Source organism: Budorcas taxicolor, chromosome 5 (assembly GCF_023091745.1).
Source record: "Budorcas taxicolor isolate Tak-1 chromosome 5, Takin1.1, whole genome shotgun sequence".
NCBI classification, from domain to species: Eukaryota; Metazoa; Chordata; class Mammalia; order Artiodactyla; family Bovidae; genus Budorcas; species Budorcas taxicolor.
Genome location: NC_068914.1, coordinates 69,681,253 through 69,708,742, shown reverse-complemented (window position 1 = coordinate 69,708,742; position 27,490 = coordinate 69,681,253). Strand labels below are relative to the sequence as shown.

The 27,490-nt window shown below is 40.6% G+C and overlaps 1 protein-coding gene across 1 annotated transcript in view; it reads left to right on the top strand.

The window, feature by feature from the left end:
- The window catches only part of FGD6 (FYVE, RhoGEF and PH domain containing 6), a 103,512-nt gene that overhangs the window by 72,701 nt on the left and 3,321 nt on the right, over positions 1-27,490 (top strand). Inside the window, exons 9-18 of the mRNA XM_052640900.1 lie at positions 9,681-9,731; positions 13,301-13,359; positions 13,443-13,514; positions 14,225-14,293; positions 14,827-14,910; positions 15,628-15,707; positions 21,510-21,612; positions 22,088-22,234; positions 23,062-23,164; positions 25,053-25,180. Of these exons, the coding sequence (XP_052496860.1) occupies positions 9,681-9,731; positions 13,301-13,359; positions 13,443-13,514; positions 14,225-14,293; positions 14,827-14,910; positions 15,628-15,707; positions 21,510-21,612; positions 22,088-22,234; positions 23,062-23,164; positions 25,053-25,180 (896 nt within the window). The remainder of the gene's footprint in view (positions 1-9,680; positions 9,732-13,300; positions 13,360-13,442; positions 13,515-14,224; positions 14,294-14,826; positions 14,911-15,627; positions 15,708-21,509; positions 21,613-22,087; positions 22,235-23,061; positions 23,165-25,052; positions 25,181-27,490) is intronic.

Below are 27,490 nucleotides of genomic sequence, written 5' to 3'. Positions count from 1 at the left end.
AGTTCTGCCTTTATTTTGGCCACTTAAGACCAGTGGATCTGGCCAGATCTTTATGTCTGTGTGGGGCCCAAACCCTGTTTGGAGTTAGGACAAAGGGGGGATCTTGAAGCAACAGTGAGGGAGCAGTTCTTTTTAAACACACAGATGCTGCTGAAGAAACAACATTAATTTTTATTTTCTACCTCCTCATCAGTTCAGGGTAGAGACTATCTGTTTTATCCTAACTCATAACAGGGACTCAATAAACTGAAAGGGCTCAGAGAAATAAGTAGTGTTTCTTTTTATGAGGTTGAGAATTCCTATATGGTAGTGCCAGTGAACATTTGTTGGATGGATGGATCGATAAATTTCTTTTAAAAAATAAAAGAGTAAAAACAGTCTTCCAGTTATCCAGAAACAAACCTGTGGAAAGGACTGAAATGCTTCCCTTTCCCCATCTTGCCTCCGTCGTAGGATTTGCTGACTAGTTTTCCTCTGCTCTGCTTCCTGCTCTTTCCATTTCCCTTTTTATGGTCCAGGCCAGATCTTTCTAAACTCATGCCAAGTTATGGTGGTATCTTCCTACTGGTCATGCTGTTCTTATCAAGCCCCCTTCCAAGAAGACCTTGGGAAAAAGCACACTCCTCCCGTGTATCCCGTTGGCTCTCATACCTCCACACTCAACACTGCTAACACCAGATATATGGGCTTTTTTTTCCCTATACCAAGCAATTCTCTTTAGCACCAGCTCGGTGTCCTATAATTCAGGGGTTCCCAACCTCTGACATCTAACACCTGATAATCTGAGGTGGAGCTGATGTAATAATACAAGTAAAGTGCACAGTCAATGTAACACACTTGAATCATCCCGAAACCATCCCCCCACACCTGGTCCATGGGAAAATTGTCTTCTACAAAATGGGTTCCTGGTGCCAAAAAGGTTGAAGACTGCTGCTGATATTTAATTCGTTTCTGACAGTGTCTGCCTAGAGGTAGTGGGCTCAGTCCCACAAGACAGACCCTTCCAAACTTCAGGTGCCGTTCACAAGTCTCAGGCTGCAGCCTCTATTTCTGACCAACTGTAAATCTGGGTTCCCATGACCTTTCTTAGCTTTGAAAATTTGCTAGAATGGCTCACAGAGTTCAGGGGAACATCTATTTACATTTACTGGCTTATTGTAAAAGGGTATGATAAAGCATAAAAATGAGCTTCATATGGAAGAGATACTTAGGGCTAAGTATGTGGGTTGGAACTCCCATGCCCTCTCTGGGCACTCCAGCTCCCTAGAACACCACCACATCCTGTCCTCTGGTATTTTTATGGAGGCTTCATTGTGGAGGCATGGCCCATCATTAACTCCACTTCTAGTCCCTCTTCCCTTCCTGAAGGATGGAGAGTGGTGCTGGAAGTTTCAATCATGGTTTGATCTTCCTGGTGACCCATCCCCATTTAGGAGCCCACTAAGAGTCACCTTGTTACAACAAAAGATACTATTGTCACCTAGGAAATGCCAAGGTAGCTTTGGTGGGTGTGTGTGGGTGTGTGTGTGTGTGCATGTGTGTGCAAGCACTAAGTCGCTTCAGTCATGTCCAACTCTTTGTGACCCTGTGGACTGTAGCCCGCAGGCTCCTCTGTCCATGGAATTCTTCAGGCAAGAATGGGAGTAGGTTGCCTTGCCCTCCTCCAGGGGATCTTCCAGACCCAGGGATCGAACCCATGTTTCTTATGTCTCCTGCATTGACAGGCAGGTTCTTTACCACTAGCATGTCCTGGCAAGCCCATTTTTGTCAGAACTAAGGTCAAAGAACGGAAAGAAAGAAAGGGAAGTTGCTCAGTGTGTCTAACTCTTTGTGACCCCATGGACTGTAGCCCGTTGTCAAGAATACTGGAGTGGGTTGCCATTTCCTTCTCCAGTGGATCATCCCACCCAGGGATCAAACCCACGTCTCCCACATTGGAGGCAGGCTCTTTACCATCTGAGCCACCAGGGAATCCAGATATTAGGACAAAAGATGCTCCTGCTGCTTCTGTCATTTAGAAGATTGTGAAGATTTGGGGAGCTTTGGGCCAGGAACTGGGAGCAGAGACTCTGCAGTTGGCCCCTAGTATCTGCAGACTCACAACTCACACACAGGGAGGGCTGACTGTACTGTACCATCTTAGATAAGTGAATTGCACATCCAGATTTTGGTATCTGAGCAGAGTGCTGGAACTAAATCTCCCACAGATAGCGAGGGATAGCTGTATATAGTTTCTGTCATTTTGCAGACATACTTTTAATTTACTTTTTAGAAAAGTTGAAAACTTGCTTATCGTACCACAGTGAGGGATACATGTCGTTACCCATTTATCCAAAGTCAAGAATGAACTGTAATGGAAACTCTGGATTTGAGGTGGTTATGGGGTGTCAGTGTAGGCTCCTCCATTGTATGATATGCGCCACGCTGATGGGGTGTGTTGATGATGGGGTACACTGCATGTGTGAGGGCGGGGGATATGTAGGATGTCTTCATATCTTCTCCTCAGCTTAGCTGTAAATGTAAAACTGCTCTAAAAAGTTAAATCTTACTTTAGAAAAAAAATTATTTGTCCACAGTATAAAGACCACCACTATTAAATGTGTTCTTTGTAAGTGAAGAATGGTGCAAGTCTTACTTTCCTTTGCTCTAGCTGTGTTCATTATCTGACTGTCTCCTCAAACCTGACTGTCAAGGGCAGAGTTTCTCCTCCATTCATCGACCACTCTCTCATTCAAGCAGTATTCACATGGCTGGCGCTGAGCTGGGCACCTGTATGCACGACGCAATGGTGGTCCCTGCCCTTATTGAGCTTATAGTCCTATTCTTTGGGAGCCACACCCAACCCCTCAGGTTCCCTCCCAGCTCTTCCTCTTCTTGCCTAGAATTTATATTGATCTGGTCATTTGTTTGAGTGAGAAGATTCTGAGGATTTATTTTTGTAAGCATCACCTTTTCTTTTTTGAAGGAATCTTTCCTGGCTGGCTCGGTGGGACAAGTGCACTTTTGGGCTTCCCTCGTGGCTCAGTTGGTAAAGAATCTGCCTGCAATGCGGGAGACCTGGGTTTGATCTCTTGGTTGGGAAGATCCCCTGGAGAAGGGAAAGGCTACCCACTCCAGTATTCTGGTCTGGAGAATTCCATGGACTGTATAGTCCATGGGGTCACAAAGAGTCGGACATGACTGAGTGACTTTCACTTTCTTTCACTTGTGTGTTTATGAAAAGTATGTTACATAATACCAAAAAAAAGTCCCTTTTCATCTTCTACCATTCAGGGATGACTATCATGTATCCTTTCAGGATTGTTTGTTTTTGCTGCTGTTGTTAGGATTTGGGGTTTTATTTGTGGGGAGGAGGTCTCTATTGTGTTATATGCACTATAGAAGTTTCAGTAAAAAACCTTTTATTTGTGGAAAGTTACTACATTAGTTTTGAAACAAGGTGAATCATTGGGGATCGTAGTGGAGAAAATATAATGAAAAGTGTAATTTAAAAATTCCTCTGAAGTATTTTTTTCCATTTCTGTATGTGGCAGAGGAAGCAGTCTTTTGAACTTTGATTAAATTCAGATCAGGTAGTTTCTTTGATCTTGTTCAAGATATTTATGTTATATTATAAGAGACTTTAACAACGTATTATATTACTTTTCCTATAATCTTGGCCTTCAGTCCAGAATGGCGTTAACTCCCTCTAGGTTTTAGAAATCCAGGATTTCCCATTTTGATAGAAAAATGGGATATTGAAAACATCTGTCGTAGTGTTACATCTGCCGTAGTGTTCTGAAGCTATAAATTTGAGTTGTGAACAGGCTAATAAACAGATATGACAAAAGATCAGAATCAGATTAATGCATGACTTTTAAAAATCCCCACTGAATATTGAAACTTTTGCTTCTGAAAATTAAAACCTCTGCCTAGCAAGTGTTTGTTTGAAAACCATGGGCTAATATTCTACATCTAAAATCATTCTAACGTTTTCTCTAGAGCAAAACATGATGAAAGGCAGGGCTGTCCTGGACACCAGCCAAAGAATTCCGTCTCTAAGGAATCCAAAGCCCTTGATATAAGGCAGCTCCATCCTTGTGAAATGGGAGGGTCATAACATTCAAAATTCCTATTGTAATTAGCTCAGCTCTTGTTCTGTTGCAGTTCAAAATACTTTATTTGCAACTGCGATACGTTGATAACTGGGGTGCTGCTGCTGCTGCTGCTGCTGCTGCTAAGTCGCTTTAGTCATCTCTGATTCTGTGCAACCCCATAGACAGCAGCCCACCAGGCTCCCCCGTCCCTGGGATTCTCCAGGCAAGAACACTGGAGTGAAAAGTGAAAGTGAAGTCGTTCAGTCATGTCTGACTCTTAGCGACCTCATGGACTACAGCCTACCAGGCTCCTCCGTCCATGAGATTTTCCAGGCAAGAGTACTGGACTGGGGTGCCATTGCCTTCTCCGGATAACTGGGGTGGTGGGGACCAAATATGAATAAGAGGTTCTTTAAGTGGGCCTTGCCTGCAACGAAGCCATTTCTGTATATGTGAGATTCTCACTTGGTAAACTGGCAGCCTTAATGCTTGAAAAACGTTATCCACGAAGAAAAGCAATCTCAGTGAAGTAAAAATAATAATGGATGTTTACATTTGTTGGGAGACTTCCTTCTGGGGTTGACTCCTCTAAGGGCATTCTGGATATGCCAAGCCAACCTGTCCTGCTAAACAGGAACTGAAGGGAGAGTCTGTCCATTATAAGACCTGCTCTAAAATTTTGCTCTACGATGAGCCTGGCATCAGGTTTGGTTTGTGAGTTCTTTGGGCATGCCCCTCTGGACCAGACTGATCAAAGTCTTAAGATAGGCCAGTGTTGCCTCAAGTGGTTATGTCCTGATGGACTCCCCACCAAGTTCCAAGTCCAGCTTTACTCTGCTAACCTTATTGGGTGCCCTGGTGAAAGGACTGCATCAGCCTAGGAGAATTGGACTTTTTAATTTTTTTTGAAACTTTTTGGCTGTGCCATGAGGCATGTGGGATCTTAGAGGCATGTGGGATCTTAGTTCCCTGTGCAGGGAGCAAACCCACAGCTCCTGCATTAGGAAGCACTGGACCATGCAGGAAGTCCTGAGAAATAAATGGTCTTTTTAATTCACAGAAAGGCATTGTCAGCTTTCCAAGAACATGAATTGGTAAGCATGAGAGCCTGGAAAGGTCACTTTACTAACTTAGGCAGCTCTGGACCACATACTGAACTGAGAAGGGTTCCCAGCTGAGTTCTCCATATTTGAAAAGCAGGAGAATCAGAGCAAAGACTGGATCACTTTTTAATTAATCAGACCCTTCGAGCATCATCTCAGCTGCTTAATAAAATATGGAGCAAAAAGTGGTAACCCCTAAGTGAATGTCATTTAGTCCATCATAAATGCAGGAAACATTTGCTGAATATGCAATTTTATTGCATATTATTTTAGATGCTGGTAATAGAAGAGTAATTAATCAGGCTCCTGGTCCTCCTGCAATCCACAGTTTAGCATTTGTGTTTAAAGGGATACCTGACACCATAGAACCATGTCCTCAGATTCGAAACACTCAGCTTTGGAACGCTACCCTTTGTGTATGCTCATTTCCTCTGTTCTTTGCCATCAACCGTTTCTGAGCAAACAGTCCAGGAATCTGACTGGGTGCTGTTGAATTAAAAAGTCCCTGATTCTCACAGATGACTCTTCTTTAGGAAATTGTTACTATACCTCTGAATAGTTTTCTGCTTTAAGTTGCTTATTCATTGATTAGGCAATCAAGGAATGGTAAGGCTTACTAGGAGTCCGTATATTGAAAACTTAGAGCTCTAACAAGATATGGTGTTTTTTAGGTTCTCATTCTTTTATGAGAACGTGGAAGAATATGTCCTTATATATGAGGACAAAATTAACTTGCCTAATCCTTGAGGCTGCACATGCTAAACTGGTTAGTTTTGTGCCCCTACTGTTGGATGATGGTAATTATGGGGATTAATTAACCTTTGTTAATCAATGGTGCCACCTGGTGGCTGGAAAGTACATTTTGTGGTGCCCATGCAGACCTCACCAGCCTGTTTTTCTTTGACATAAATAACTTCACTAGTATTTGAGGCATTTTTATTACTGAAGTTTTGAAAAATGCTTTGCTTGGTTTGTGGAAAACAAGAAAGTCATGGAATACTATAAATCCAACATGGCAAATCGAAATGACTCCTGTGTTCTCATTTTTTTAAAATGATCTCCGTCAGGATCAGTTCAGTTCAGTTGCTCAGTCATGTCCAACTCTTTGCGACTCCATGGACTGCAACACACCAGGCTTCCCTGTCCATCACCAACTCCTGGAGCTTACTCAAATTCATGTCCATTGAGTCGATGATGCTATCCAACCATCTCACCCTCTGTCGTCCCCTTCTCCTCCCGTCTTCAATCTTTCCCAGCATCAGGGTCTTTTCAAATGAGTCAGTTATTCGCATCAGGTGGCAGCAGGATACTAGGACCTAAATGATATGTAGTGAGCAATTCCATATGACCAATGCAGGCGTGTCTGTCTCGTCTCCCTTCCTGTGTTTCACCTGGGTTATGTCACTCACTGGGACAGCTGGTGATTTCATTGCTCCTTCCGTCTGACTCAGAGGGTGATCAGTCTCCTGCTCATTCTGTAGTTAGGGCATGGAGTGATTCTTAACTGAGAGGCTCATGGTTGGGTCTTCCTAGAAAAGGTAAAAGTTCTCAAAAGGAAGATGTACTGCAATGAGATAACCTGAAAATACGGATGAATACATTAGAAAGTTGAAATTCTAAAATTCACTTTTGGAAAGCTGAATTTTGAAAGTTGAATTTTAAGTTGTTTTTTTTAATTGGCAAGGAAAGTAAACCCAACCCCATTATCTCCTTGATTAATAGTATGATTTTGCAACAGCTTTGTGGTGGGGTTTTTGCTCAGCCAATCTGTGTCTTTCCACTTTGTTCCTAAAAGTTTAGGTTGGCGAGCAGTAGCTGAACTTGAGTACAAGGGAAGAAAATGCAACTCAGAAACTTATCAGGCTTAGCATAGTGATTCTGAGGTCAGGATTTCCTAATATGGACAACCTCCAGTGACCTCTTTTGGTTTAGAGAAATGTCTCAGTTTGCATGGATATGTTTCTGTATTAAAGAACAAGAATCAAAGACAAAATAGGAACTTGCTGTGAATCTGATGCTTAGGTAAATCTGCTTTCATTTCTGCACTCTTCTGCTCCCCAGGCTTAAAGGAACATCCCTTTTGATTAATGAGGTAGCCTAAAAAGAGTATGGTTTTCTTCCTAACCCTGTCACTCTCATGGAAAAGTTAAATATTTGAATTCACAAAAGATGACTTATACAGGGAATGCATTCTGAGTGGGGTCAGAGTGAGATTAAATTCATTTTTCATCCCTGGATGAGGCTCAGTATAGTGTACGGTCAATATATTTTGTTAGTTTTGGAGATTTTTTTATTTGATTGGAAGAATGCTCTCCAGTGTGTGTTCGGATTAGTTTTGGGTCTAAGTTGCTTGTGATGGTCTCTGGCGAGATAGAACCTCTGCTGTGGCTCACAGAAGCTTAATGCCGTCTCCCACAGTATCTCGCCATGACTTCCTACCAGGGCTGCGTAGTTACAGTGTGCGTGTCTAGACTCACACAGGTCCTTAGATCAGTGTCTCAAAGAAGTATAGTTTCAACAGTTGGGTGTATATGTTTATGTCATCTGTTAAGTTTGAAAAGCTGGCACCAATGTGCAAGTTTCTCTTTGTGCCTTTTTGAGCGTGACTTCATAAATCCATGGGATGAAATTATATTTGTTCCATAATATTGCTAAATGGAGATTGCATGGTACTAACTCACTTCAGTCGTGTCTGACTCTTTGCAACCCCATGGACTGTAGCCTGCCAGGCTCCTCTGTTCATGGGACTCTCCAAGCCAGAATATTGGAGTGGGTTACCATACCCTCCTCCAGGAGCTTCCTGACTCAGGGGTCAAAACTGCATCTCTTACGTCTCCTGCGTTGGCAGGCGTGTTCATTACCACTAGCGCCCACCTGGGGGGCGCAAGTGGTGTGATGGTCTCTGGCAAGATAGAAGCTGTGTTGTGGCTCACAGAGGCTTAATGTCATCTACAGTATCTCGTAGTGGAGACTGGATCTGATAAAATGCATTCAGTCTTTTAATATGCCTTTCCTCTTTCCATTTCCCAGCTCCCACAGGAATTAGGATTGATTTTAGCTTTTATTGCCTTTTACCCACTAAGACAAAATCCTATATGAAAAAAGTCATTTTTAAAAAATTCATTAAGTATTTCTTGTCCCTTGTATGCCAAGTCTCTGGCGAAGTGGTATGAGAGATAGAAAGATGATATCAGATGTGGGCAGGCCCTGCCCACAAGGAGCCTTGAATCTAATGAAAAACAAAATGATAGAAGGCATACAGTGAGTAACTGCTGTGTTATGTATTATTCAAAGGGAAAGAATAGTTCTTTCAAATGGAAAGTTTGGTAGGGGAGGAGGAATTTGAGATGAGCCTTGATGAATTATGAGTAGAATTTTTATATGCAGAGACAGAGAAAGGATTCAGAAGAATAGTGCATTAAAGACAAAAGGTATAGAGCCAGGGAACACACAGGAAGTGTTTAAGAAATTGTGCAGAATCAAACTTTAATAAGAACAAAGGGCTGGTGTAAGGCAGTAGCAAGAAAGATAATCAGAACAGTCAGCAGGGACCACGTAGTGGGGTCTTGAAATTATAGGAAATGGGATTTGTTTTAATTTGATAGTTAAGTCGTCTAGCATTTCTCAACTGGAAGTGTCACTTTGAAATCCAGCAATATTCCTTGGTGTTAAAGACAAATTAAATATAACCTATTGCCTTATTTTGTGTTGCAAGAGCTGCCGTGTACCATGTTGCTCATTTACAGACCATCTTCATCTGGACCAGGGTTTCTTCACTGTAGCCCTGTTGACAGTGTCCTAAAGTTGACATTAGGACAATCCTGTGCATTTGGAAGATGTGAAGGCGGCATCTCTGGCCTCTAACCCGTCAATGCCAGCGGTATCCCCTTTCACCCAGTTGTGATAATCAGAAATATCTTCAGTCATTTTCAAATGTCTTGGGAGGGGGGTGGGGGGCAAAGTTGCCCCCATTTGAGAACCACTGGTTTAGACACACATATTGCATTTTTTGGGTATATACTCTTAAGATTGATGAATCTGAGTCCCTTAGGCATTCAATTTATTAATGCTTGAATTTTGGAACTAGACGTACATCTGATCTTGGGATTTACTGTGTGTTGGAGTAAAAGTGTTGAGCTGGAGACCTGGATTCTGATCTTGGCTCTGCCACGAAGAGGTGGGATTACTTGGGTGAGACGTGTCCTCAGTAGCCCAATTACTCATCTCTAAAATCACCAGTGCAGCCTCTAGTCTCTTTCTTAGCTCTGTTTCTGTGTCCTGATTTCAAATTGACCCCAGGGCTTTAGTCTTTCATTTTTAGAAAGTTAGCACAACCAGAATGAATGTGTATATTAACCAATAAGGCTGACTTATTGGTCTGACTAATAAGGCTGACTAATTTTTTTTTTCCTTAGTACTTTAGTGTACTAAATACTATATATATATATTTTTTTTGTTTGTTTGTTTGTTTGTTTGTTTTGTTTTGTTTTTCCTTTTCTAGATTATTTGAAAAATCTCTTAGAAGACTCTGGAGATTACAGAGACACTCAAGGTAAATGATTCCTGTGGTCTCATGTGTTAGAAGTTTTTATGTTACATTCATTTGGACCTAGAAAGTAAAAATGTAACAAAACCCATATACAAAACTGTGTTTTATTCATAACAAGCCTTTTTAAACTCTGTTTTGGGCAGACAAAGATAGAACTAGATAAAGTCTTAGTGGCCTGGAAGCAGGTGAAATTATAGGGACCAAAGATGCTCATGGGCAGGCAGCCGTGAGAACCAGCCCCCTGAAAGGGTGGTCCCAGCGTGCTGTGTGGTCAGGAAGCTTCGTCCTCCTGGGCTCAGTCTGTCTGTGCCAGGGTGCATTCACCTTCACTAAATGTCCACCAGCTTTCGAAAGCAGAGATTGAACCAATTGATCTGCAACGTCCTTTCAGGATTTAAAATCACGAGTCCATGAAGTGACCAAACAATACAAATTAGAGGTAAGGTCTAAAATAATCTATTATTCTGGGACTGTTTAAAGATGGGCATTAGCTTTGTCATCCTTCCACTCCTTACCCCAATAGTACTTATGGGGAGTAGTCTAGTACAGTACAAGGGATTCATTGATATTCTTGGGATAATCCACTGTGTGTGTGTGTGTGTGTGTGTGTGTGTGCACGCGCATGCGTGTGCATGCAGGTATGTCTATCTCTCTGTTTCTCTGTCTTTCATACACACACACACACATACACACACAAGGATTTAATTCCATTTGGGATAGTAGTGTTTTTTTCTATTTACTCCCAAACTACCTCTTTTAAATGTCATCGGTATATCCCTGGTTCTAATCTACAGAAACACCCTAGACAAATCCATCTCCACTCCATTCATCTTATGAATTTTGATCACATTCTTGTGCATCGTCCTTTGCATTATCAGATTACAAAGCTGAAAGGTCTTTAACCCATTCTGTAGAGATTCTTATTCATTCTATTAATCATTTTACTTCTTTTTCTCTAACATTTTCTATTCACAAGTGTTATGGTTTAAAGGGTGCCTTTTTAAAGGAAAAGATTGGAGTGGGGAATAGAACATGCTTCTTGTCTTTGGTGAACATGATTTAGTTGAAGAAGGACATCTGTGATACCCTTCAGGTAAAGAACAAGGCAGATAGCTTTAAAGTAAGAATGCTCTGAGCAGTATAGAATCATTTGAAAGAGGGAACAAAGTATGAGAATTGAAGAGGCAGAGTTCTACTTAGAGGAAGGTGGAACCAGAGATGAATTGACTGGAGATGGTGGACGAGAGGAAGAATGGACATCAGGAAGATAAATATTTTAGACAGATTTGAACAGATCAGGCCTCAAGAAAACATCTGTCCCAGGGCTTCTGCCTTCAAAGAAAGTGCATTGTTAGGTCCATTTTGCCAGTAAAACAGAGGCAGGGCAGAGATTAAGGAGCTTGTTTAAAGGAAATTACACATTTCTGCAAAGACATGGCTTAGAATAAGCAGTGAATGGTGACATGTTCTGTATGGCCAGAGGCAATGCAGTGCAGTGATGAGATTGCCCAAGGGCAAGAGAAAATGAGACTGTTGATAATATAGCTTTGGAAGGTGAGCAGAAGAGTTAAAGGGACAGAGTCACACAGGGCCTTGTAAAGGGATGACATGGGAAGAGTAGGGTTGCAGAATGGGTGGGAGAAGTCAGAGCCTGGAGGCCAGGTGACCAAATAGCAGCAGCTTTAGTACTTCATCCATTCATTAAATCTTCAAGCCTTTGTCCCTGTCCACTGGGAGTTCAAGCAGGTCAGAAAGCAGGGAATGTGTCTAGCCTCACCTCTTGATATCTTCCATGATGATTGCCAACTGCAGTAAATTCCAATATGTGGTTGGAATCTGTATAAGAAGATACTGCTTTCCATGAATAAAGGTGATGATAACACATTTATTTTTGGTTGCACTGGGTCTTTGTTGCTGTGAGTGGGCTTTCTCTGGTTGCAGTGAGCAGAGCTACTCTTCGTTGTGGAGAGCAGGCCACTCATCGTGGTGGCTTCTCTTGTTGCAGAGTACAGGCTCTAGGCGCGCAGGCTTCAGTGGCTGCAGTATATGGGGTCAGTAGTGGCACCGCACAGGCTTAGCTGCTTCGCGGCATGTGGAATCGTCCCAGATCAGGGATCGAACCCATGTTCCCCACATTAGCAGGTGGATTCTTACCCACTGTACTGCCAGGAAAGCCCCATAATATATTTAAAGGCTACAGAAACCTCCAGGGTCGATACCAGAAAGAGTATCCCTTAGAAGGTATAGTTAGTCCCTCAGTCATGTCCAACTCTTTGTGACCCCGTGGACTGTAGCCCAGCAGCCTCCTCTGTCCATGGAATTCTCTAGGCAAGAATACTGGAGTGGGTAGCCATTCCCTTCTCCAGGGGATCTTTCCAATCTGTGGATCAAACCTGGATCTCCTGCAGATTACCAGCAGATTCTTAGCATCTGAGCCATTAGGGAATCCCAGTAGGTATAGTAGCTGGTCCAAAAAAAAAACCTCAAACCTTTTCCAGAAATCGATTTAAAAAAATAATCCTTTCATTGACAGTTACTGTCACTGGCACACCCGGCTCAGGAGAGTATGCTTCCCTCTCGAACACTCTGCCAGTTTTTCTCTGTGGAAGTGCTGCTGTCCTATGGGATAGCTTTCTTTGTGGGGATTGCTAATTAGCATTGCAGGATATTTAACATCCCTGGCTCCTTCCCACGAAAGGCCAGTGGACCTTCCCATCATTGTGACAAACAGAAGTTATCTTACACATATCCAGGCATTCCCTAGGGGAACACTGCTGTCTTGTATTGAGAACAGCCATGGCCCGAAAGGAGACAAGGGACACTTTTTCCTTTATATGTATAATGAAGATGGTAAGACTGAGTGAGACATTCAGAAACATTTGATATAAGGCAAAAAGTTAATAAAAAGAATAAAACACAGGTGAGGCTCAGTAACCCAACTCACAAAATAATGTGTGTAATTTCCTAAGATACAGTATGCTTCCATGTGGCATTTTTCCCTCTTGGGATCAGACTAAGAGAAGACAGCTAAGCCCTGACCTTCTTAAATCGAAGGTTCTCATAATTCTGATTTCCTATCTCAGGATCCTCGTCTGTCAAGGCAGTTTATCCTGGAATGGTCCTCAGCTTCCAGTTAAATCCTATTCATATCCTTGTGGTCTCCAACAGCTCAAATCTCAGTGCAAAACAATCCTGACTCCCTGCTGCTGATATGCATGGTCTATAATGTGTCTGTTTTGGTTTTGGCCAGACTGCATGGTTATCGGTTCTTGGCTCCCTGATCAGAGGTTGAACCCGTACTCCCTGCAATGGCAGTCCTAACCATTGGGCTGCCAGGGAATTCCCTATAATGTGTCTTCAGAGTCTGTCTTTGGCTCATTTCTTTTCATAAGTACTGTTTTTGCCTGTTTTCCCTTGGTTTTGCTCTCATCGAACTTCACCATGTATATTTCTGCCCACGCACAGTTAACTGAGCTCTTCCACTAGCCGTCTTGTTACCTGGAATTGGTCAATGTTGCATTTCATTGGTAATGATGGTGATCAAATGCCCCTTCTGTTCCTGCGTGTTTTAGATGCCCTTGCTGTTGTTATAGAGGTAGCCAACCACGCCAATGACACCATGAAGCAAGGAGTAAGTATCTTCATTTCAGTGGCTGTTGTACTGTTGTACCTGGGAGCTTATGCCTTCATATGCTCTGCATTCTCTTTCTGTAGGACAACTTCCAGAAACTTATGCAAATTCAGTACAGCTTAAATGGACACCATGAAATAGTTCAGCCTGGACGGGTGAGTGTTTTAGATTGCCTTTTACAAGCTTAATACAATGGATTTAGTCACCATTTGTAACTATTTTCATTTGAGTTATGAAAATAGGTTTTTTGTTATTGTTAGTCTTCAGTGACCCAATCTGGATTAACTGCCTTCATTCTATCCTTTAAAAACATGCATGATTTAAGTCACTGTAACAAGAAGTCCAATTCAATTAGGAGAATGGCAGTGGACCCCACAGAGTATCTGATTAAATAGGATCGTTTTATTGTGTAATCCTAGCTGACCTCACACAGCGTTAAAGACAATTTCATTTCAAATTTTTAATGTAAGAGTGAATTTTGAGAGGAGGGGAAAATTATTGGTGTTCTGATGCTCTTCCTGGAGCACAAAAGTGGCTGAGGGAATGAATTCAGGAAATTTACAAAGTGCAATTGTCAGGATGTTGGCTCAGCCTCGGGATAAAGTACACACTCAGTCAATTACATTTTAGATCACATGGTACCCCTGGGGTCAATATTGGCTTTATAGAATTCTGCTGGCTTATTCAATTCCTAAATGACTTTAAGGGTTTTAAACGAAACCATGGCTGTAAAAAGCCACAAGGAAACTATGCTACCCAGCCTCCACACAAAAAATCTGGGTAAAGAAGGTTGCAAAGGAAATTACATGTATACATGTATTGTAGTTGTGATGGTACTAAATGGGCGTTCGTTTGGATGAATCAGGTTTTTCTCAAAGAAGGAATTCTGATGAAGCTGTCTCGGAAGGTCATGCAGCCCCGAATGTTTTTCCTGGTAAGTGGCCATGTGTGTTGCTGTTGAACCCAAGGCAGGGGTAATTGCTTAGGGAAAGGAGACCTCTGTTCAGGCCAGATAAGCTTGGCACATTCAAATAGCAGTTTTAGTGGGATCTTTGACTGTCTGGAGTGCTTATTTGCATGTCAAATATAGGAAACAAAGTCTTGTATGGCGCATAAGTAGAAATTTACTTCCTTTTTGAATCTAGTTTATTTCATGTCTGATTTGGAAAAATTGATTCTGTCGGTGTTTTGTTTTGGCAGATTATAGTTCCTTAGTGGGATTTAGAATTCAGAAAATGTCAAATTTCTTATAGAACTCAGAAAGCGCATTTTCCAGAAATGGCCTTCTAGTGATATACTAATAGAACATCCTAGGTGGTTCTGATTTTATAAGCAGAATCTAAGTATTTTATTGAGAGAGTTTGAAGCAAAGAGGTAATTTTGTTCCTTTATTCCTGTGTCTTACCAGTATCTTTGTAGATAAAATTTCTTGCTTTACTTTGTCCTATGAAATGTTTCTACTTTCAGTTTAATGATGCCCTGTTGTATACAACACCAGTGCAGTCTGGGATGTACAAACTGAACAACATGCTATCATTGGCTGGAATGAAGGTCTGTGCATCTGTTAGAAGATATATATATATATATTAACCCAGATGTATTTAGAGAAAAATCCCTACAATGATCATTTTCTCATAATCCTTCTCTCTCCTGTCTCCATGTGTTCCTGTTCATGTGTTCACGTATTCATTTTTTCCCTCGTATATTAATTTAGTTACAAGATATTTCCTGAGAACTGCTATAAACAAAACATGTTAATGACTTAGTGAAAAATACAAAGATGAATTGAAGCAGGATTCTTTTGTCTCCACCTTTGCTCTAAACCCCCATGAGTTTAGCAACTAGTGGGGAAGCAAATACACTGCATATCAACACCTATAAAATAGATGGTAATAAATAATCACTGTAAAGGCACAAAGTTTGTGGGAGCTCAGAAAATAAAGAACGTGTAGCTTTTCATGGGACATGGTGGAGGGATAGTTGGCAGTGAGAAAAGAGTGAGACTTGAGGAAGTCTTTTTGGAGGAAGAGCCAAGAATCTTAACAGAGTACGTCACATCTGGCCACACTGAGATGTGGGGAAAGGCATTCTTGGAAGAGGGAATAGGGTGAGCAAAGGCCTGAAGATGGTAAAGTTGGGCCTTTGAGTATGTGGGTGTTTACATTCTTCTGGAGCAGATGAGGGAGAGCATTGGGCAGTTTTACCTGCACATCAGAGATGAGGTTTTCCATAGGAAATGTCTGCTCAGTTCGTTTTGCTTTCTTCCAGGTCAGAAAACCCACCCAAGAAGCATATCAGAATGAACTTAAGATCGAAAGTGTAGAACGTTCCTTCATCCTCTCAGCCAGGTACATTTTACAAATACATATAAATATTTGCCAGTATTATAGGCTCAGATACCTGCAACATTTTTCACATTAAGGTTAACAACTAGACTTATTTTTCCCCCTTCTTTTCTATCCTAATACCATGCAGTTTACTTTTTCTTTTTTAAATTTATTTTTATTAATTTATTTGACAGCGCCAGGTCTTCATTGCAGCATGTGGGATCTGGTTCCCTTACCAGAGGAACGAGATTCCAGCCCCTCAGCATTAGGAATGAGGAGTCTTAGCCACTGGACCATCAGGGAGTCCCCCATGCAGTTTACTCTTGATTTACCGTGTAGGGGGAATGTCTGAGAGCTGATACAGTAGGATGCTGGAAGCACAAATATTAAAATGTCCCTCTGAATGGAGTAATAATGCTAAAAAGTGCTTTGCCAATCATTGTTTTTGAAGTGGGTATTTCAAATCCTTCTACAGTGATATGCAATGTTTTTTTAAAACATCTAGCGCTTTATATTTTACAAGGAAGTCTTCATGTAACATTCCAAGGTCATAACAAATCTATTGAGGTAGGTGTCATAAAAGTGAGGAAGACCAAGTTACAGAAAAATTGAGTTGTCCATTGCTGGCAAAGTCAGGATATGAACGGAACTTTTTTTGGTTTTAATTCTGTTGTTATTTTAATACCACTTTGCCTCCAATAGAAACCTACAGTGATTTATGTGTACTGCAAAATATATGACCATAATGTAAATCAAGTGCTGAGGAATCCTGAAACTGTATGACTCATACAGGTACATTATTCAGGTTTGGCTAGGTGCCAGGAGTGGCTGTCTGGCAGGATTTGACTGGTGAAGGCAAAGACACCAACAGCTCTAGCTTGCTCGACTGCCAGATCTGGATAACAAGTCTGCGTGGCTCTCAGACTTCACCTCTGATGTAATCAAAATAGCAGCAAACCCTTACATGGTGCTTACTCTGTGCTCAGGACTATCCTGAGTACTTTCTGTGTATTAATTCATTAAATCTTCACAATAACTTTTTTAGGTGAGTTACTACTATTATACCCATTTTATGGTGAAAAAAGTCAACCAGCTATTAAGTAGCAGAGCCAGTGGAGCTGAAATTTGGATCTGACACTAAAATTCATTCTTTTAACTGTTCTAATGTTGCCTATGTCCGTGGATGTCAAGGCCTCAGACCAAATGTGCCGACTTCCCAAGTGAGACCACAGGAGCAGCTCCCTGGGTCGTGTCACTCTTCTGAAATAGAAAGGCCACTGCTGTCTGATACTAAATCTCAGGATGCCAGGAGAAGACAAACTCTTGTATTCTGGGTTTGTCACGTGCTTCCCAGATACTGGCTAGAGCAAGCAGAGCTCTGTCAAGGGAGGGAGTACTTGAAGCATCCTCCAGATCAGTATTTAAAATGTGAAAGTAGGGGACTTGCCTGGTTGCTCAGTGGTTCGGATTCCACGCTTTCACTGCCCAGGGCCCAGGTTCAATACCTGGTCGGGGATCTAAGATCCCATGAGCCGAGCCGTGCAGCCAAATTTTTTTTTTTTTTTTTTTAAGAAAGTGAGAAAAAAGTTTGATCACCTGAAACTATGTGATTTTTCCCCTTTCTTTTCTTTCTTTCTTGAATTAGCACAAAAAATGCAAAGAATATCAAGTTCTGGTATATCAGGTTCCTGGTGAATACTTCAGCTTGGTTCTTAAAATCAAGAAATTTATTTTCAAAGATCCAAAGAGGAAATGCTTATAGGGAAGTTAAGTTTTCAATTGTTCTTAAGTTTTCTAACTAAAATGTGCTTTGATAAACATTGTTTATTAAAAATTAAACAATTCAGAAAATGATGGTCAGTCTTTCTTTCTTTGGTTGCCTATCAGTTATATATCTAGATTATGTGTGTTTTTATCAGACCTGGCTCCTAGAATGATCTAGTAAGATCACTGAATTTTTAAGTGTGATGGAAAACTATCCAAAGGTTTTAAGCCAAGAATTGGTGTGACCTCATTTTTCAATTTTAAAAAAGCACACTGTCTGCTCTGTAGATGACAGGCCACCAGAGGCTAGAGTAGAAGTTGGAAGACCGGATAGGAGGCTGTCGATGGTGAGGTCTGGACTATGGTTAGACTGAGGTCTGGCCTTCAGTTAGATTTGATGGAGAAAGGGCAGTTAGGGATAGCCTCCCTCAGGTCCTGTGTCTGTTGAGGTATGAAGGGTAAGTAGGAGTTAGATAGCTTGACAAAGAGAAAAAGAGGGGGCTCTTGGCCACTGGGAGTGGTGGGAACGAAGATCCTGAGGTGGAGCAGGCGGCATGGCGTGTTCAAAGAACTGAAAAGCCACTGTGTCTTGAACATAGCAAATGAGAGGGAGAGTGAGCCGAGATAAACCTGAAGGGACAAGGAGAAAAATTACGCAGAACTGTCTTGTGGATTTTGGTCTTTAGCCTAAGAGCCACAGGAAACCACTGGGAGGTTTATACAAAGGAATGATGTGATCATATTGGCGTTTTAAAAAGAATATCTGGTTACTCTGTGGAGGATAGTTTGAGAGGGAACTGAAGGCGGTGAGTAGTGGGACATAGGAAATGAGAGAGGCAGTAAGATTGAGTCTTTAGCCTGGACAGTGTATCAGGTTGCTGCGATAGGTAACTGGGAGCTTTGGGGAGAAATCAGGAATTGAGGTTCAGATGTGAATGTGGGAGATCCCCTGGGGAAGGAAATGGTAACCTGCTCCCGTATTCTTGCCTGGAAAATGCCATGGACAGAGGAGCCTGGTGGGCTCCAGTTCATGGGGTCTCAAAGAGTCAGGCACGACTGAGCAGAGGCACACAGGTGCATATTGAGCAAGTTGCCTATAAGTCATCAGCCAGCACAGAGGTAGTTTATGCCAGGAGCTGGATGTCAGAAGGGAGACTGGACTGGAGGCATGTCCTGGGGAGTCATCAGTTTAGAGGTGGTGACCGAAGGTAGCAGACTGACTGGGAGTGCACAGGAAGACCCCAGAGTTCCCTGGTTAGATCCTGTAATTCTTCCAGTCGCACATTAGTCATCACCTCTGCAAAGCCTCCTCTGCTACCCAAATAAGGTAGTTTACTATTTCTGCGTTACTTATCTACTTTACCCTTACTGTATTGTACGGTGATTACTTGTTCTTAGGACTCACCTCAGTTGGGTGTCAGCACTTGGAAGTGAAGGGTACTCTTGTGCCCGATTCACAGCATTATCCCTGGGCCATAGGAGGCTCCCAGTAAATGTTACTCAAGTGAACTGAAATGGTGGGGTGTTTGGACCCCAAAGTAGCATCCCACAGTTAACACAAGAAGGCCATGGTCTGTCAGGTCGAGCACCCAGAAATCCCTTCTATTGGAGAATTTTTTCCCTTAGAAATTCTTTCCAGTCAGTGGTGAAAAGGTGCTTGGTTGATGCAAATTTGCTTTCTGGTAGTGTCCACATACCATAAAGAAAAGAATACTTGTCTTAACTGTGTTTTCATAGGAGGAAGATGCTGATTCTTCTTTTAACCATGTCACAAAAGCAGGGCTAGAATGTCTGCACTTGATGCTCGAGGCAAATGTGTGTGGTCTCTGAGACGTGTTTTATCAAGAGCTGATAAACATTGTTTTGGCAGAAGCCCACACAAGAAAAAGCCAGGAATAACCGAATGAAAGAACAGCATATGTGACATGATTTGCAGTCGAATCACATTCCACATGCTCCCAGGGCTCCAGAAAAATCAGACAGCAATCCTCACATTAGCCATCTGTCTCTCTGCTTTCTGTTACCTTTTCCAGTGAAAAGTTGGGGAAGGAGAGAAGGCGGGGGGACAGTAATATTTTATGAATGTTTACCCAGAACCTGGGCCCGTGTTCTCATAGCACAACTCTTCAGAGGACAGGAACAGGGGCTAGAGATGGCCTGGTGGTGAAGGGTTCCATCCTTAGCTACACCTGGGTCTGATACCAAGTCACCATTTATTACAGCAGCCTGTTATCTAAGGCATTACAAGTGACGCAGAGGTATAGAATCTGCCTGCCGATGCAAGAAATACAGGTTTGATCCCTGGGTCGGGAAGATCCGTTGGAAAGGAAATGGCAACCCATTCCAGTATTTTTGTCTGGAGAATCCTATGGACAGAGGAGCCTGGTGGGCTCCAGTCCATGGGGTCACAGAGAGTCAGACAGGACTGAGCACCTGAGCATCCTGAGCATCATATTATCTAAAGCAAATTATCTAACGGTTCAAATCTTCACATTGCTTTTCTATAGATGGAGATGGGGTGTGAAATTGGGATTGGAGAGAGAGATTCCTCTGAGGATATGAGGTGTGATGGCATTTGCACAGAGAGCATTCAGCACAACTGGCTGATAATGTGGTCAATGTTAAATTAGCGGCAGCTAGTGGGACAGTGATGGTGGAATAGTAGAGGTAACTGAGGTGGGTTGGGTTTGGTTTAGAGAGATAGAGGCTATTTCTATTTTATTTTGGTTATGATATATAATGAAACTTTGAAAAATATACTAGTTTTAAAATTTTGTTTGTAAACTGGATGCCTTCCTTTTAATATCTGTATGAGTGCATTTTCTAAATGGTACTGAAGCCATTTAGTTAGAAAGTTCATTTCTGAGAATGATTATGGTGGGGAGGGTTAAAGTTATCTCCTTGATGTGCTCTGGATTCATCAAAATATGCCTATTTGTATAATTTTTTATGATGGAATTTTTCCTTTTAAAGTCATTACTTAAAATTTATGCACTTAAAATTAGAATGAGGACTACAACAAACCTGCATATTGGGTCACTAAGACTCAAATTACCAAGGTTCTGCCACAGATTTTCCTATTTTCTAAAAGTACTTTAAAACAAATGGCAAATATCAGGTCATTTTACTCCTGCATACTTGAGTATGCTTCTCTTAAAAATAAGAAAACACACATTTTCTTACACAGTAACGTTCCCATTATTATAATGGATTTTTATTATGATACAGTTTTACATTTATTATTAAATTCTCTTTCTCTCTACAAAGACACACACACACACACACAATACCTAAAATGTGTCTCCCCTCCTGAGTTTGCAAAACAAATGCACCAATATCGGTAATGATTCTGAGTCACCATAGAATTTTTTTAGAGGGCCTCTTTGCAAAAACGTAGAATAAGAACGCATTTTTCTGAGCAGGCTATCCCCCTATTTGGCCCATTTCTATTTATATCTGAGTCACACGCTTCCTGATGAACGGAGGATAAGAACAGAAAATGTGATGGACTGAATTGGTAGAGGAGCCCTAATAACCACTGAAGGCTCTCTACCTTATTAACCACGCCTTCAGCTTCTGTTTATGACACCAAAAATATGTTTCCTTTACTCTAGTGCCCTTTCTAGAGTATTTAGTAACCTAAAAATATTTAGTATTCTGTGTTGTAAATTTGGATTTGAAACTTGATTCCTTGGAATATTTTTAAAGCTAGGATTATATCTCAGGAAGCTCCTTGGTTATATAAGTAATCACAATTATTAATTGCATGAATAGCCCTTAAATCGAACAAAAATACCTCCAAATTTAGGAGACTTCCAAAGCCATTCAGTTTTAGAAAGTGGTATCTTTGGAAAGAAGAAAAGTGTGTTTGCTAAAATGCCATATGTTCTTTAAATGCCCGCTGGTTATTTGTGCCCAGAAACCTCCAAGTTGTTGCCTGTGACTCACATTGTTGGAGGGTGGTGGACTCTGTTGCCATGGCAGAAGGAAAAAAAGTAAGAAAAAGGCAAAGAATAAGAGCTGACATCTGGCTGATAGAACCTCTTTTGCCCCCAACAGTTCTGCCCCAGAAAGGGATGAATGGCTCGAAGCCATTTCCAGGTCAATAGAAGAGTATGCCAAGAAAAGAATCACATTCTGTCCTAGTCGGAGTCTTGATGAGGTATTGTCTTTTCCTTTGTGTGTTTTTTAAGTGCATTTCAAACCATTTCACCTTAAACTTTTCCCAGGGGTTTAGAAAAGCAGCATATGCTTCACAGAAGGATTGGGTATGTGCATAATTTCAGAGCCTAAATGTTTATTCTATTAATGTCTACAAGTCTAGGATAGTATATAGGGCATTCATATTTTTTCTAATTATAAAACCTCACTGTAGAAAATACAGTAGTGTAGTTTGAGGAAGAAACTAATCAGCTGTCATTGCACTACCACAGGCAATGGTAGTACAGTTTTGCACTAGAGGATTGTTGGAATGTAGCTAATCTTAATGTCCTGAGAAGATGAAAAATACGATTGTTCCTGTTTCATCCACATCCTTAATGATACCATCAGCATTGTGAGCCTCCAGTGCAAAATAAAAAGATTGGAGCTGTAGCAGGCAGTGTGCCTAGAAATAATCAGAAGTCATTCTTCTACAGGCTGACTCAGAAAATAAAGACGAGGTTAGTCCTCTTGGATCTAAGGCTCCCATCTGGATTCCTGATACCAGGGCCACCATGTGTATGATCTGCACCAGTGAATTTACTCTCACCTGGAGACGACATCACTGCCGGGCCTGCGGAAAGGTTGGAGAGGATCACACTCACTTCCCTTGTGATTTTCATTAGCTCCATGCTGTACATGGTGAAGAAGTGTATTTCCCCTTGTAAACCATTGTAGGGTAGGGAGGAAAGAGATACTGTCTCATGACCGGTATCTGCCCCTAAACATTTAGCATGAGGCAATCTTGTTAGGAAACTTACTCCTTCTACCCCAAGATTACTTTAGGATGTCAATAGTAGAACATGTTCATTAAAAAAAAAACACTAACAAATTCACAATTAAATAGATGCTCACATTTATAGGTAATTGTTGAAACTACAGTTGTCCCAATACTACGTTCTTAACAGGAGGAAACTTTCAGTGTTGAAGTTACCCTTTGTGATGTTTCTAAGTTTTCATAACATTATCAGTAAAATGTGCATAGTAACAATGAAATCAGAGAGTGACTGTAAAGATTTAATGGATGTTATTTAGAGAACATTTAGTACAGTCCAGACACTACGAAGAGGTACAGCAGAGGTGTTCATGGTTGCAGCAGCGATGATGGCAATGACGGTGATGACAGTGCAGCTAACAAAGCACTTACTACCCACCAGGCACCGTTCTAAACATTTTGCACCTGTTAACTCCATTAGTATGTTATTATCTGTCATAAGCAATCAGTGATAATCTGTGGCCTCTTCAAATGTGGTATTGTGTGTGAGTTCCCTACATACCTCTGCTGAGTGGTTATTGAGACTCAATGACTATGAACAGGTTTTGAAAAGGAGACTGAGCTATAAATTGTGCCTGATGGTTTAGATACAAAGGTTATTCTAAATGAAATGAAATAATTCCAATGTGTTTGCAGATTGTATGCCAAGCTTGTTCATCAAACAAGTATGGCTTAGATTACCTGAAAAATCAGCCAGCAAGAGTATGTGAACACTGTTTCCAAGAACTGCAGAAATTAGGTAATGTATAAGTAAAGATTTAACTGAAAATTCCTTTATGCCCCAGATGCTTGCAAAAAACCTTCTAAAAGAATCATCATAGGGCCTGTTAGCAATATAATTGGTGATACTTCTCTCAAAATATTAAGTATCTTGCTTTCTTAATTTAGTTAAGCTTTCTTTTTCTTTTCTTTTAAATTTATTTATTTTTACTTGGAGGATAATTGCTTTACAGTTTCGTGTCGGTTACTGCCATACATCAACTTGAATCAGCCATAGGTATACAAATGTCCCCTCCCTCTTGAACTTCCTTCCATCTCCCACCCCTCTAGGTGTCACATAGCACTGGATAGTTAAGCTTTCTTCACTCATATTTTGTGATGATTCCAGGAAAGGTTGCAGTGAAACTTATTTTTATTCAAAAAAGGGTTTTGCTAAGGATTCTATTGTAGAAGTATAATCACAGGATGAAATGCTTCGAACAGTTACAAGGGAACTTTAGCTTCCGAGTAATTTTCAAGTCTCTAGTTTCACATCTATGTGTATTACAACTCATTTTTATCTATCAGTCAAGTAGTTCTCTATGAAAACATACCAAGTGGCACTTTGTTAGCCTTATTCTATTCACTTGGACTGATGTGTGAGGTTTTATTCTAAATCTAAATGTGCAGCTTTTTACCAGCTACAAAATGATGAGTTATATCTGCCTGCAAGTATCCATTCCTCCAGTTAAGATGAATGCAGCTCAGGTCTACATTTTGAGAAAAGATCCTTTAGTTAGAATTCCTGAAACTTAGAGAATCTAAACTTTTAAAAGATGATCCTTCATGGCAATGAAGAATAGCTTTTCATTAGCAGATGAGAATGTCTAAGTGAATAAAACTGGATGACATGCTATTTCAAAATCCATACATTAATAGAGGAATTGTTTGTTATTTTCTGTACACATTTTCCAAAAAGAAACATTCATCTGATCTTCTGCCAGCCTTATGTTCCTCCCTCTGTTCTGTGAGTAGCTAATGTAGGCTCAAACATTCAAAATCCATTGTTGAATACTCCTTTATCACCCATTTGGTCAATAAATCTTGTCAAATTTATCTTCGAAAAATCTGTCCTGCTCTTAACTTCTGCATCTCCACCCTAACAAAGCCTTCATTATCTTTCATCTGACTACTGTCCTACTTTCCTAACAGGTTTTTCTCTTGCAAAACCTTCCCGTTTCCTACTGTCACCTTTAGTTTTCTAAATTGAGTCTACTTCCCAGCCCAGAAGGCTTTTAATTTCCCACTGCCTAAAAGACAGTCCTTAGAACCAGTCCTCTTTTTTCTACCTTCACCTCCAAATAGATGATCTAATTTCATATCTCTGTGCTTTTGCTTATGCTGACTTTTCTTCACGAAGTGTTCTTCCTCCTCTTTTTGCTTGCCAGATTCCTACTTATACCTTGATGCCAGCTTCAGCTTTCCTTGAACGTCTGCAGTCAAAATTAATTACTGCCTCCTCTTGCCTTATAGTCTCTTTTCGAAAATTTTATGTAATGCTATTTGGTCATATATTAGATACTAAGTGATGTTGTTAGTTTGTTGTTTTTTTTTTAAGTCAGGAGAGAAGTTTTTTCGATTTAGTTTTTCAAGTTGGTAGTACATGAACATGTTTCAGAATTCTGAAGGCATAACGGGGCAGTTCTCTCATATGGTTTGCAGTTGAAAAAAGTAAAAAATAGACAGTGGAAAGTCTTCCTCCCACTCAACTTCCACCCATTTGGCTTCCTTTCCTGGGAGCCTCAGTGACACAAGTCTCTTAAGTATCCTTCCGTGGATATTTTGCACAACAGTGTTTATTGACTTGGATTAAATTGAATTGCAGAATGTTTACCGTTGGTTCCATAAGTATACCTGGTCTGTTTTAGATCACCAGCACTCTCCTAAGTTTGGATCCCCTGGAAATCACAAATCTCCTTCCAGCGCCTTATCATCAGTCTTACATAGTATTCCATCAGGGAGGAAACAGAAAAAAATCCCAGCTGCTCTTAAAGAAGTAAGTGTTTCCATTAAACTTGCAACTTGATAGAGGCTGAATTATTCATACCCAGATAGTACTTTAGTTTTTCTTTCATAAAGGAAGATGCCATTTCCTACCACTGTTAAGACATGCATTTTAATACTGAAGATGGATATGGCTTAGGCCTCCCTTATCTCCCTTATGACCTGAGTCATTTAGAAAATGACTGTTGAAAGGTTTGGAAAGCATTTTATAGCAGTGATAGAAAGTAAAGATAAGTTGGACTCATGTTAATTTTTAAAATTACTTTGAGGAGACCCCTTATCAGAGGGAAGAAGTCTATAAACTATTGGGGGCATTTTGTTAGCATTTACTCATCTACATGGCTTATTTTTTTTCGGCATTAGTAGGTTATATAAAACTGATATAGTAGATTGTTCACTGATAGTTGGTTGTTCTTCCTTCAACTTAACAGAAAAAATTTTAAGTTTTAATAACCTACAAAGCTTGACCTGCCCCTGGAGTAAATCCATATGCATCTCTGATATCCTGTCCCAGTTCCTCAAAGTCAAGTGTTAAATCAGCCGATGTCAAGAGATCAAATAGTCCTGCCTTTCTAGTCACTCCTATTTTGGTTAGTTGATTAATTGATTTTGTGCCCAGGAAAAGTAGTGTTTTAAATTTTGTTCTCGTTTGTTTGCTGTCAAGGTGTTCCATCATGAAAAGTAGAAGAAAGGAACTCTAAAAATTTGACCAAGATCATGTTACTCATATAAAGTTGAGCATATTTCATCATGGCTGTTGAAATACTAGGAAGTGATTTATAGCCAGTCTCATGAAATAGTAAGAATAGGATTTACAGTTCCATTTGCCAAGTTTCATGTGAAACTGGATAAGCCGGCTAGGTGAATACCTCTTAACTCTTTTTCTTCTATCACACAATTCCTGAATCTAAGTCTACATTCAAAAACTTTGAAGTTTTTAACCAACTGAAATAATTTTCAGTTCTTTGTAATTTTTCACTTCTCCATGTTGATATCACTGTTTATAATTCTGACACGTGCTCCCCTCTTTAGTCAGAACTCCACAGAGTTTTTGGCTACAAAAACTCTTTATGGCCTATAGACTAGACTCAACCTAATTCCAGTCCGCTTTTGTACATCTTTCTACCCAAGCACACAAACGGGCCTTCCACTTTCAAACCTCTGCTTTCTCCCCTGACTCCGCTGGTTCTCAGTGTCCTCCAGAGTGGCGGCAGCACCACCATGGAACTCACTAGGAATGCAGATTCTTGGGCCCAGCTGTGTGGAATCAGAAACTTGAACAAGCATTCTCAGTGATTCAGGTGTATGTTTGCCGAAGTTTGAAAACCATTCCTTTGCGCCTCTGTGGCCACACAGGAGAAATTCATTTTTCTAATTACGTTCTATACAAGTCAAAGTAGTCTCCTTGGAAACCTGTGATTTTTTGTCTTTTGTTTTAAACAGGGGTGAAATTCATGTGACATATAATTAACTGTTTAAAGATACACAATTCAGTGGTATTTGGTGTATTCACAGTGATGTGTAGCTGCTGAATTGCTCCAGTTTCAAAACTTTTTCATCACCGCGTAAGAACACCCCCTGTGTATTAGATAATCAGCCCCACCCGCGCCCGTGCCCCCTACCTCCTGGCAGCCGTGAACCTGCTCGTGTCTTTTCTGGAGCTGTCATGGAAAAGGAGTCATGCAACATATGATCCTGAATGTTTGGCTTCTTTCACTTAGCACAGTGTTTTTGAGATTCAGCCAAGTTATAGCATGCATCAGCACTTTCTTTTGTGTGTCTGAACAGTACTCCTTTTTCGATATATACCACAACTTGGCCATTTATCTGTTGAGGGACACTTGGGTTGTTCCACCTTTTGGCTGTTGTGAATAACGCTGCTGTAAACATTGGTATACAGACTTCCATGTGCACTTAACGCTTCCATTTGTCTTGGTTATATACCTAGGAGTGAAATTGCTTGATCATATAATAATCCTATGTTTAACTTTTTAAGGAATTGGAAAATTTTTTCTTATTCCATTGATGTTCAGTACATTTTTAGAAATTCATCTTTTAGAATTACATACATACAAAACTTCAGTACGCTCAGTAATGGCAGACTGTGTCTCTTGAATCGATAACTTCACTTATTTTTTAAATGAATCATTAGAATGAAAATTTTTTGAATTAGGTGATTAAACTGGTTTAACACTAATTTTTCTTTTAAAAAGATAATAGAGGACTATGTATGATTATTCAGTATTGTGATTAGTCTTATATGGCTATTAAATTAATTGTAAAATATTCCAAAAGAGCAATG